Source organism: Polyodon spathula, chromosome 15 (assembly GCF_017654505.1).
Source record: "Polyodon spathula isolate WHYD16114869_AA chromosome 15, ASM1765450v1, whole genome shotgun sequence".
In the NCBI taxonomy this organism is placed as follows: Eukaryota; Metazoa; Chordata; class Actinopteri; order Acipenseriformes; family Polyodontidae; genus Polyodon; species Polyodon spathula.
The window spans coordinates 30,382,924-30,395,597 of record NC_054548.1 but is presented as its reverse complement, the minus strand read 5'-3'; the positions used below and the strand labels follow the sequence as shown (position 1 = coordinate 30,395,597).

General features: G+C 38.5%; 1 protein-coding gene across 15 annotated transcripts in view; it reads right to left on the bottom strand.

The window, feature by feature from the left end:
* The window catches only part of LOC121327729 (E3 ubiquitin-protein ligase MYCBP2), a 145,995-nt gene that overhangs the window by 113,926 nt on the left and 19,395 nt on the right, over positions 1–12,674 (bottom strand). For all 15 annotated transcript variants that reach the window (XM_041271894.1, XM_041271895.1, XM_041271899.1 and 12 more), the window contains exon 3: positions 1,637–1,852. In XM_041271894.1, the coding sequence (XP_041127828.1) occupies positions 1,637–1,852 (216 nt within the window). The remainder of the gene's footprint in view (positions 1–1,636; positions 1,853–12,674) is intronic.

The window sequence follows — 12,674 nt, the reverse complement described above, 5'->3', positions numbered from 1 at the left end:
GTGACCAGCATTTGAAGCTGAAGTGGTTGTAAATGTATCCCTTTATTAAACCTCAGTATGGAGTTGAAAATGCATTGATTTTTATATTGTGTACAGTATTTAAACAATATAAACAGGTATTCTATAAATGGGATGGGAATAAGCTGCTGGAAGGGTAAATGCCAGGTATACTTTCAAGCCCATAAAAGAATAAAAGATTACAAATGGTGATAAAAAAGGTTTTGAAAGAAAATGAATGAAAATGTTTTAAAACATAACTTAATACTCCAAACGTCCAAAAAAATCTGAACTAGAACAAAGATTTGCCATGCGAGTGACATATTGAGGGGTTCTAATGGACACATTTTTTCTATTTTTCACTTTTATTCGTATTAGCATTCTAACACCAGACTGGAGGTCAATTCCAATTGTAATTGTGCCATCTGTAATTAATTGCAATTACAACGCAACTGTAATTGAACCTTGGCACACCTGTATAATTGTAATTATATCACATAATTGATCAATAACAGTTCAATTACACATGTATCTGTTGTAATATTCTTGTATTTTCAGCCACGTTTGGTGATGCCATTTGTTTGAAGAAAAGTTATATAGTATGTTTCTGTATAATTATTATAATAATAGAGTAAAAGTATTAATGTGTGTAGTTATGTAACTTTTTAGTGTAATTGTAATTACTGCAGCATAGTTGTAACTGTAATTACAGTTGAACAAATACAGCATTGTAATTGTAATTGCAATTTCAGTACACAATTCTGCTGTAAATTAAATTATAATTGAGCTCAGGTCTGCCTAACACAATGTAATTCTATTCTACTCCATTATCCATGCAATGCACAATGGGGTCCCTTTCTAGTTCATCGAAAAGACGTAAAGCACAGGTCTCTAGTCGTCTTTTTTTTTTTCGGAAAAAGCCAAGAAAACCATTCAATGGCCGAGTGAGACCAGCAGGAGCCGAATGAAACCGAAAAAAAGGGGACGTTTGAGCAATAGCCCTAGCAGCTGCAACACAGACATAAGCGGACATAAAGGAGGCAGCTGCTTCTGCATTCAGTGCTCAAAGAATATTACAGACATTTGCAGAGCTTTTTGAGATGTTATAGTAATAAAATAATGACTTGGATCGCATTATTGAGGAGTTTGGTGATGAAACAAGATGATCAGGAGAGGATTTATCAGTATGCACGTCTATAAAGAGGTATGTTAAAAATACAGTGAACACGGGGTGGGGCTTGACTTTTATTGGCTATATTTTAAACAGTGCTGGTGAAAATAAATTGGACCTGACTTGCCTGAGAGGCGCTGAATAAATGGACTGCAAAGGGTTAAGGGGTGTTTTTCAAGGATGTCAGACGTTGTAGTTACAATATAATGTCTTAACAGTTCATAAGATGTAGAACAATGCTTCTGTTGCGTTGCCACGTATGCATGTGTAGATTAACGACTGCACAGAAATGCATAGTATTGCCATACTACTGTTCAGCGCAAGCAGAATGGGTCTAAGACATCTTTAGTTATCTAGTGAAGGTGTTATTAGAACTATTTGTACATCAAGCAAGTAAACATTTTGCTGGACTAAACCTCTTGGTAAATCCAGACATGTCAGCAACTCCTAGAGAAATTTCACACTCACCTTAGGTAATTTAAAGGCTGGCTCTTTGGATTCCTCCTCCTCATCACTGTCAGACTCCCCACTTTGCACTGAGTTCTTGGAGGCCAAAGCCAGGGAGGCCTCTTTCTGTTGCCAGTCAAGCACACAGTGGCGGACATTGCAGTACACGTTGAATGCAGACGGGTTGCTATGCAGTTTGATATCTGGCACAGAGATGGCACCGTCTAGATTCTCAGTCTGAAAGTAAAAATATATGGCTATCAGATTTGGGACTAACTGTGCTACAGACTGCTGTCCTCTGGAATCAAATCCACCTGTGTGCAACCAGTACTGTGATTACTTTAGCTAAAGGTTATTTCTGATTGATCTCTGAATGGCAGTCAATGTGGTTTGAAGTTCTAGGTTCTATATTCCGATACACTGTTGTATAAAATAAAGAAAATAATGTGTGTCTCCCTAAAAAGGCTTAAAAGTATATTAATGCACCAAAAAGAAAACACAATGAAACTGCACAGATGGAGGGACCATTACAATCATGATTTTACTTGGAGCCCATCACTGAGACATGGCCCACCATATTGAACAATGCCAACGGCAACCAACGGAAAAAAAGCTTCTATCAGAAATCGCTTCTCTGTATCTACCTAGTTCAAGAGAACAGAAGTAAAGGAACTTATTTAATCTGTGCATTAAACAAGTGTAGATGGAAGAGTCAGTGATTTTAATTGTTGGAGTATTGGTTTTCATCACTTGAACTATTCATAACTGTTCAACTGCTGTTAAGGCATGCGAGTAATACTGTATGGCAAAATGAAAACAAGCTTGAGCTAGTTTACTTTTGGTCTTCAGTACTGTACTACAGTAGACTATGCTGGAAGATGTCAGTTGCAAAGAAGCAAGTCAGTGCCTTCATACTGTAGAAAGCAGGGTTCGATATTAACCATGGCCCGGTGGCCTGGGGCCAGTAGAGAGCTCAGTTTGACCAGTAGTTATGAAGCACCAAAGGCCCGACAGGGCCGGTTACATTTAACTAGTATAATATATATAGTGCATATGGCTTCCGTTTCATGAATCCAGGGAAACAGGCCAGTGTGTCAAAAAGCTGAACTATGAACTAATCCTAACTTTCCCGCCAGAGTAGAGGCTTCATTATAACAGAGAAAAACAGCCTTGTTTGGAGTCAGTTTCCCAGACTTGCTGATAAAACAGCAGCTTTATTTGTTGTGAATTCAACATTTCGTTTGCATCATATCCAGTCTCACAGTAAGATGTCCCGATGGATACACAGATATGCAATCGAGTTGTCTAACTTTTTGATTTGGGATCCGATGTGTTCAGGTCAAAAATGCCATTCAGAATCTTTCCAGGACTCATTCGTATCACTCAGCAAGATTGGCACTGACTTGAATTCTGAATATTGTTTTAATAGTGTTTATTTTTACAGGGATGGGAATTTCGAATAGTTTCCTATTTGAATACACAGGGTGCAACCTGTTTGTGCATTTGATTACCCGAACTCTGGTCCCTTACGCTACCAAGAGTAAAAGGCAAATGAGTGTGCGCTAAGTTTTCTTTCTTTTGTTTACTGAATTAAAATACACAGAACTCAATCAGCAGCAATGTCACAGCGCGTATCTCTTATTAAAGCAACAGTAGCATAATTCAGAATAAAATAACACCTATCATATAGTAACCTAAATATTCTACATCTGTTAAATTCTAATACATAATATTTCTAACAATCTTAGTGTAAATATTGTAACCTGGCCAAAATAGAAAATACATTCCAACATTACAATAGTTTAACATTACTAATTACAACTAGCCATCAAGTATCGAAGTCAAGTTACTTTGTTTATTCAGTAACCTGTAAATAATTCAAAACAAGTAACACTTGCTATGTACACGTTTAATGGCTGAAGTAACATTTACTGAAAGACTTTGTTTAGCCACTTTCTTTTGAGAAGTGGGCTCTCTTTGGTTACCATACACAGTTAGAAACACACTGAAAATAAAAACCATCATGAAAAAATATATAAATATATTGGGCCAGATAAAATTGCATCCAGGCCAGTAAAAACACCAGCTCAGTGGCCCGATGGGCCAGTAGTTATAAATCTAAACATAGAGCCTTGGAAAACAATATTGGCTGAGACCTTCTCCTTAGTCATTAGATATCCGGTTGATAACACAACAGTGAGGAACTTCTTTCTCCAAAGTAGCCTCATCACAGTAAACAAAATCAATATGCCAACTGCAACTCTATGCCAGTCAGTATGACAGCAATCTCTAAGATTAACTACAAAAGGTCTGCATCTGAAAACACTGAAAAAGAAAATGTCAGAATCTCACCATACTGAGGTAAATTAATCAGATTTAGACAACCTAAAAATGAATATAACTGAGGAAAACACCAAGCGCCAGACAAAATGGGCTATGAATGTTTTTACAAAGTCACAGCAGCAGCAGCAGCAGCTTGTCTGCTGGACAAAACCCATACATACATGTTGAAACAATGAATGGCAACACCCACAATATCTACGGCTTAAACAAGAAACTATTATTAAAGCTCCAAAAAAGAAAATATTATACAAAACTGTTTAAAATCAAATGTTTTATTGTTAAACTAATATAACAGTACAATATTAATGCTGTTTTTAATTGTTTTGTATACTGTTGTTTGTGATGTGCAGTATGAAATAAAACCAACAGTAATTCTATGTATATTGCAGCTAAGGCATACGCAGTTACACAGTAAAAATTGGGAGGCAACTCCAAGACCGCGATATATCTGAATCCACAGTATAGCAAGGGGCGATATAACAAGGCGTGGGTTTACTTCTCTCAGAGGAAGGTTACAGAAATAAAAATGATTAAAATAATGTTTAAAAGTCTTCTTTATTTACCAACACCACCACACTCTAGACCCATTTAATAATAGCAACAATACATTCCAGGGTCTGTGTATTATCATGAGACATCACCACTTCTAGGGCGGTCTCATGATAACACACAACCTATCATGTATTATTGCTTACATTCAGGGCTATAAAAATGGACAATATGGAAAGAACCCTATTACTGAATGTGTAGGTGAGGTTACAAAGCTTTTGGGATGCTCTACAGTATATGAGCACAGAGGTCGCCCCAAGGTGGAGACAGTACCAGAACTGTACCTACCTGAACTAGTTGATTGAGCTCATGCAACCTGGAACAAGTGTTACTGCACATACTTGTATATTGGGCTGCCTCAACCCTCCTATACAGCCAGATTCAGAAAATGAAAGATGAGGGAAAAAGCTGAAAGAATATATTGCGGAGACTAACACAATTAGAGTTCCTGTCTTCTCCCTCATTGACATTCTTACATCTCCATTTATTTTTTTTATTCAGGTGAGGTGCATTCCTGTAACACAGGAAATGATCTACTGGAAACAAAGTGAGCAGAGCACTTTCTTCTTCTTTTGTAAGAAAAAAACAGCAGTTCACAAAATACCTGGTGCTGAACGGACAATCATTTTAATGTCGTTTCCACTGTTTTGAGTGCAATTATTTTCACGCCAAGAATACTCGTCTTGTCTGCTTGGGTGTCCTGCTGTACCTTGATGACCAAATGAATGTTGGAAGGACTGTCTATAATTTAGAAACCAGTCTAAAACTGTATTTATATGTATCTAAAATAACAGTGCCAATGAAGCAGCAGAAAAAAATAACCATGGGAAACCACTGTTTTGATAATCTGCAGTACTACAGGAGCAAACCTAATTAGCATTTCAACGTGACTGAATTTAAGACAGAGACAAAAGCTGTTTTGTAAAATATGAAACTTTCTGAAATTGTTTGTACAGCGACTAAAATGGGCTGGACATGTTTCTCTTTTAGATGCTTCCAGTTGGTACCATTTACTTTTGAATTTACAGTAAGAGACAGCCTGTTGTGTACAATGTCAGTTTTTGAAAAGAAAAGGCAGACTTTGGCACTGATGGCTCACTCAGACTTTCAAGGATAGCAGTCTGTATGGGACTTCCAATTTTAGAAAACAATATCCTACAATAGACGCAACAATATCCTACAATTGTTTCATGCTAACAAAATAAAACCACAATCATTTTGAAGAAAGAAGTTTAAGTCCAGAAATTTCTCTGTTTGATGAAAATCCACATTCTATTTTCACTGTAAAATATAAATTGGCACTTCTCAGACTTAAACTTACTTGTGTTCAGTAGCCGCCTATCATTTTGTTTTGAATGCAAACAGATCAGACTTAGGACCAAGTACTTAATAATTTCCTTCTTTTAGCAGGTTAATTTGCTTGTTCAATAAGTGTTTTTTATTTTTTTTATTGCCTCATTTTTTCTTTAATAATCACTATTTAGTTCTTTGTCCTCTACCATACGTGCTATAGTATAAACTACAGTATAATCAACATTACAAATACATTAAAAACATCAGACTTTTAAAGGTTATATTAAAATTCCACATCATACAATCATTAAAAGTATCTTTTTATTACGAACATAAGTGTAAGAACATCTGAGGAGCAGGGTTGGGGTCAATTCCATTTCCAATTCCTTTTAAAATCAATTCCCAATTCCAATTCCCTTTCAATCAATTGAACCTCATCATTGATCAAAATTGCAACTAGCATTATTCTGTTAATTACCGTTAAATTAAAATTGAAGTAACGGTTAGTCAATTACGACAATTTAGACACTTAATCTGCAAGCCAAATGTTTTTAATGTAGTCCTTGTCATTTCCTTTATTATATTGTCTCGCCAAAGAAAATTTCCATCATGAGTCAATCGGAGATCTAACCTCAATTTACTCAAATACAGTACTTCCAGTATACTGTAGTAATCAAAATCAGAGACATTATTTGCATAGTCAAAGCGCACAATACTTGTTGCACTAGTTGTATCACCTGTCATGGCTGAACAGGAATCATTTAATTAAGAGTGGGGCAGCTGCATGCGCTGGGGAGAATGAGTTTACTTTTTGATATGTCAATTGAAAAGAAACAGTCTGATCTAGGAAAGCCTCCATCCACTTCAATACATTTTCTGAGAATCTTCGGCTTGCCAATAATCTGATATTGATAACACATCCATTGTAACAAACATAATTTAATCGAACGGCCAAGAAGTAGTTATGAGCGATTAATCTAAAATACAGTTAATTTCTGATTATTAAATTAAACACAGAAACCGACTTTGAATGACTAATACTGCACAGTGTCACAAACAAAAACATACAGGGAGTGTAGCGCAGTATCAGAACTCTTTGTTATAAATACTTGCCAGAGAAAGAAGGTGAGCGAGTGCTTAAATGCTTAAGTTCATAAATTCTAACTTTTTATTTTCTTTATACATTTATCAATAACCTTGGTAATGACGTTTCGTTCTGCAAGAGAAAAGTGGTGGATATTAAGTTATATAAATATTGCGTCAGTCCATGTCAGCTCAATCACCTTCGAAACCGAAGGTCTGTGGATTTTGATATAAATATGGAATTAAAAGTGAGCTACCCAAAGTTATTGTATTTTTTTACTTGGACTTTTACTTGTATGTATCTATGTAACGGGGAGCCCCACCCCTATGTATATATTGTGCGCTATTTTAATAACAATACAAATAAATTATTATTATTATTATTATTATTATTTATTATTATTATTATTGTATTGTATTTTTATGCAGGCGGACAAAACCGTCTGTCTTATTTTGCTGTTTGAGACCTGCAAAAAAGCCAGTCTTATAATGTGTAGTCGGTGGGGGTGGGGTTAAAACCCCTTCCCTAGTACCCTCATGGGAATGTTGCTGGAGCTTTAAGGTAATTACTGTATCAAAATAGGTAATTAAGGCACAGACTACAAAAGATGCACTCCAGGCTTAAGAGGAGAGTATCTAGGAGTAGAGAACGGGAGCGCGGAGGTAAATTATATAACCGAGGAATTAGAACAATTGCTAAGCGTGCCGGCTTAAACACCAGCATGATACTGATTTGTTATTTGTTTGGCCAAAGCGTCTTTTTGTTTGTGTAGTTTTATTTTTGATTAAATCTTTTATTTTCTATTATTATTTAATAAAAGTCTGAGTGCCACTGCGCCTCAGTTTCACCCACCATTCATTGTTTTGGTTTTGTGTTTCCCGATCCTTAACGTCACCGCAGCTATGCGCTTCAACCACTCTGCCACAATCTGTTATTGTTGACTCGGTTTCTCATTTTAGTTTGGTTATTAACCCTTTGCAGTCCATTTATTCAGCGCTTGTCAGGTGCATCAGGTCCAATTTATTTTCACACACACTGTTTATTTTACATATGCTGTTTAAAAATTTTTTTTCAGCGTAAAACAGGTTTAAAAGGCATTGAAGCATTGAATCACAAAAGGACACTCAGTACTGTATCACACTGATAAATCCTCTCCTGATCACTTGTGTTATCACCAAACTCCTCAGTAATGCGGTCCAAGTCAATATTTTATTACCATGACGTCTCAAAAAGCTCTGCAAATGTGTGCGATATTCTTTGAGCGCTGGATGCAGAAGCAGCTATCTCCTTTATGTCAGCGTTATCTCTGTAATGTATGGGGCTATGAGATAGGCCCCTATTTTTTTTTCGGTTTCATTCAGCTCCTATCAGTCTCACTCGTCCATTGAAAGGTTTTATCTGCTTTTTCTGGAGAAAAAATGGCTAGAGACCTGTTCTTTACGTCTTTTTGATATTGGACTGGAAAGGGAAAATTGTAATGTTGGACCTAGTCCGACATAGGACTGCAAAGGGTTAAATAATAATAAACAAATCTTTCAAATTACTGTTTTTTGCATTACGTTTCATTTAATAATTAGCAATTATTAAATGAAACATAAGAAAAAAAAAATATTATATATATATATATATATATATATATATATATATATATATATATATATATATATATATATATATTGTTTTTGTTCAGGCTGCCATTCTCTCTTGTATTATGTTATACTTAATCAGTTAATAAACTGCCAGCCATATACTGTTTTTATTAGTCTTGACTTCAATATAATGTATACTCAGTGTTCCGTGTTTCCGGTTTATTCAAAATTATACCGGAAAATTAAAGGAATTTTTTTTTTTTTTTTTTTTTTTACTGATTTAAACCAGATTGTTGTCTATTATTCAATATTATTCTGGTACTATTTTCTAGGCAATACACAATAATTTGATTAAAATGCTGCTTTATTTTGACCCCAACACTGTAAAATGCAGCCCTACACTGTATCCTAGGAAACAGCAGATGTTTAGACATCAGAGGATGAAATAATGTTCAACTGTGGTCCTCTGTCACTTCACAAACACACTATCACCTGATTCTTGATTCCAAAGTCTAATTATTTGTAGTAATTGCTGGGTGTAGTAACTACTAGCTTGATCAAAAACTAAATTGAAATAGTTACACAAAAATATAATACTGTACTGCAGTACTGGCGGATGAAACTGAGGTGCAATGGCGCTCACTGTTTTATTAAACAAACGAAAAATAAAAGATTTATACAAAACAAAAGGGCATGTTGGCCAAACAAAACAATTATACTAACAAATATTGTGCTGGTGGTTCCAGCACAATAGCAGTTGTTTTAGTTTTCCTTTTACCTTTTTATTTCTCCTCTTAACTCCCGTTCATTACTCCCTGTACACTCTCTTCCCCATACATCCAATCTGCAGGTCTCCTGGCAGGAGCGCACAGGCATATCCCTGCGATGGTGAACAGGCATCGATGAGCTGTGGCATGCAGGCATCCCTGGGTGGTGACGGGCAGACATGCCCGGGCGCTGGATGCATGGGCTCCCCCGTTCTGGACGCTCATGCTCCTCATCCTCTGGCTCCTGCTGTGGGCAGTCCTCCTCCTCATACTGGCAGAAGGGACATTCTGTGGTTTTTTTGAGGGGGCACACTGGCGATGGCTGGTTATATCGCCCTGGATTTCTGACCTTCAGACGGTCCTCCTCCTCCCTGTCCTCTCCTGGTCCGGTTCCTCCTCCTCTTGGAAGGGGCAGATAGCCATCATGCTCGAACTCCCCGCAGGCAAGGCAGGAGCCTTGGTCCTCGAGGCCATCGAGAAGGTCCTTCAGGTCATTGCAGCGGTCTTACCAGACCCAGCTTTCCGTTTCCCTTTTTTTTTTTTTATTTCCAACCAAGAATTGCCACCTGCAGTACTAACAAATATTGTGATGGCGGTTCCAGCACAATAGCAGCTATTCTAGTCTTTCTTTTACCTTTTATTTTCTCCTCTCCTCTTAACTTGCGTTCACTACTCCATTAAAACTCTCCTCCTCTTGCAGCCTTGGCTTGATTCACGCTAAATCTGCCCGATTCCAGCCTTGCTGAAGCACCGCCATATCGTCACCGATCCTCCACCACATTTCACAGTGGGTGCGAGACACTGTGGCTTGTAGGCCTCTCCAGGTCGCCGTCTAACCATTAGACGACCAGGTGTTGGACAAAGCTGAAAACTGGACTCATCTGGGGGTGCTTCAGCAAGGCTGGAATCGGGCAGATTTGTCTTTGTGAAGGACGCATGAATCAAGCCAAGTACAAGGTTGTCCTGGAAGAAAACTTGCTTCCTTCTGCTCTGACAATGTTCCCCAACTCTGAGGATTGGTTTTTCCAGCAGGACAATGCTCCATGCCACACAGCCAGGTCAATCAAGGTGTGGATGGAGGACCACCAGATCAAGACCCTGTCATGGCCAGCCCAATCTCCAGACCTGAACCCCATTGAAAACCTCTGGAATGTGATCAAGAGGAAGATGGATGGTCACAAGCCATCAAACAAAGCCGAGCTGCTTGAATTTTTGCGCCAGGAGTGGCATAAAGTCACCCAACATCAATGTGAAAGACTGGTGGAGAGCATGCCAAGACGCATGAAAGCTGTGATTGAAAATCAGGGTTATTCCACCAAATATTGATTTCTGAACTCTTCCTAAGTTAAAACATTAGTATTGTGTTGTTTAAAAATGAATATGAACTTATTTTCTGGGTCTGACAACATTGCATCTTTTTTGTTATATTGACCAGTTGTCATTTTCTGCAAATAAATGCTCTAAATGACAATATTTTTATTTGGAATTTGGGAGAAATGTTGCCAGTAGTTTATAGAATAAAACAAAAATGTTCATGACATAGATATCCTTCTCTCTGGTGTTGATTGCTGAAGTGTAATGCTGGCTCCAAGGATCAGCTCATTTTACCTCCCCAGTGCATCAGCACACACACCAACGGCTGCGATGCTGGCTACGGGGATCAACTCAGTGCGGTCTCCCCAGCGCATCAGCATGACAACCGTCTGGACTGCGCTAAGTAGGGTACATCTCTGGGGTCTTCAAGTGGGCACCTTCCATCCTCGGTGTTTCGATGACAAGTCCACGACACCTCATGAGGGCTCAACAGTGATTCTGGCGTCTAAAGTATGCCGTTGACCAACATCTGCCAGCATCTTCCAGTCTAGCAGCTTCCAGTTGTCATGAGCGAGGCTTGATTTTAACACCTTTTCTTGGTGCTTGCTCTCCTGGACGGAGGAATATTGTCTTTTGTGTGTAATGCTTTGATGGAACAGGTGGTAACTTACTGGTCAGGTTATGCTTGTATTCCAATGCTAAGGCCAAACATCACAGCACCTGGTCATGGCGCCAAGTAAACTGTCCTTGGCGAAGACCCACCTTACATCCTGTCAAAATGTGTTAATTTGCAGGTAATGAATACAAAGGACATGAGGGATCCTCACCCACCCAGAGGTTTAGGTTCTGTGGTGATGATCTGATGAGGAAACTGATCCTGCTCTGTTCCATTGTCCATAGGTCTTGCCAGCTAATCTTGCATTGTTCCACACCCATCTCATCCATTCACCCTGCTTGGCGTGGGAAATGGCCTTTACACACCTGATCCTCTCCTCCTGCTTTTGCACCTCATTGACTACCAGCTTCCTCCACTGAGCCGGGGTTGCCTTGTGCCATGCAGGAGCAGCTGAACTGAGACCAAAACCTCCTTTTCCATGCTTGTGCTCCCCAGTCTGGGCGCTGGACACTCGTGCTCCTCATCCTCTGGCTCCTGCTGTGGGCAGTCCTCCTCCTCATAATGGCGGAAGTGACAGTCTGTGTTTTTGGTCAAAGAGGGGGCACACTGGCGATGGCTGGTTATATCGCCCTGGATTTCTGGCCAGCTTCACAGCTGTGAGTACACGCTTGGCAGTCCCCCTGTTCCAAATGCTTCTTGTGAAGTTCATGTGCTCACTGTAAAATATATTCTCTCCTTAGTAAATTCGTCTCCGTGCATTCCTTGTAAAGTTCCCAGGAGTTGATGGCTGCTAGGTCCAATACATTGTAAAACACCTGAAAAGGCCACCGTCGGGAGCCAGCTTTCACAGAATACTTCTGTGCCATCTGATCCAAAACATCAACTCCATATTTTATTGCGTTGTAAAACACCATGGTCTCTGGTATTTATTTGCACTAGTCCTGATGCTAATTGACTGACCAAAACAGCACAGCTGGTAAGCAAGCATCAGCCTTTGAAAAGGCTGATTGAAAACAATATACTGTCAGTCATTCACTCAGGCAGACAGTAGAGACTAATCTGATTACAGCTAAACACATTGTGGACTGGTAAATAAAAACAATAAAAGTAGAATACCGTCCTGTATAATCACAATACAAATGTTTTCTGTGTGGCTGTAAAGTGACTGCTCCCGAGGCTTTTGGGTATAATGTAATATATCTCCTTTATTTCTGCACTCCAGCGTTTCATGCTTTGTGAGAATATTTAACACATAAGGACAGAAAGGTACACGAATGTGCTACCCCATATGTGTTACAAGACTATTACATTTTAAAACCAAAAACCGCCAAAATGACTGCCGCGGGGCTTCTAGTGTTAAAGATAAAAACCGAAAAAGCAGAACACTATGTATACTGTATGTTTTGTAGGTTTGAAAGTGCTGTTGAAAAAAGTTATTTAAGTTTCATTGTGGTTTTTAATTAGAATGGTGTTATAGTTTAGTATAGTATAGTTATTGGGTAGT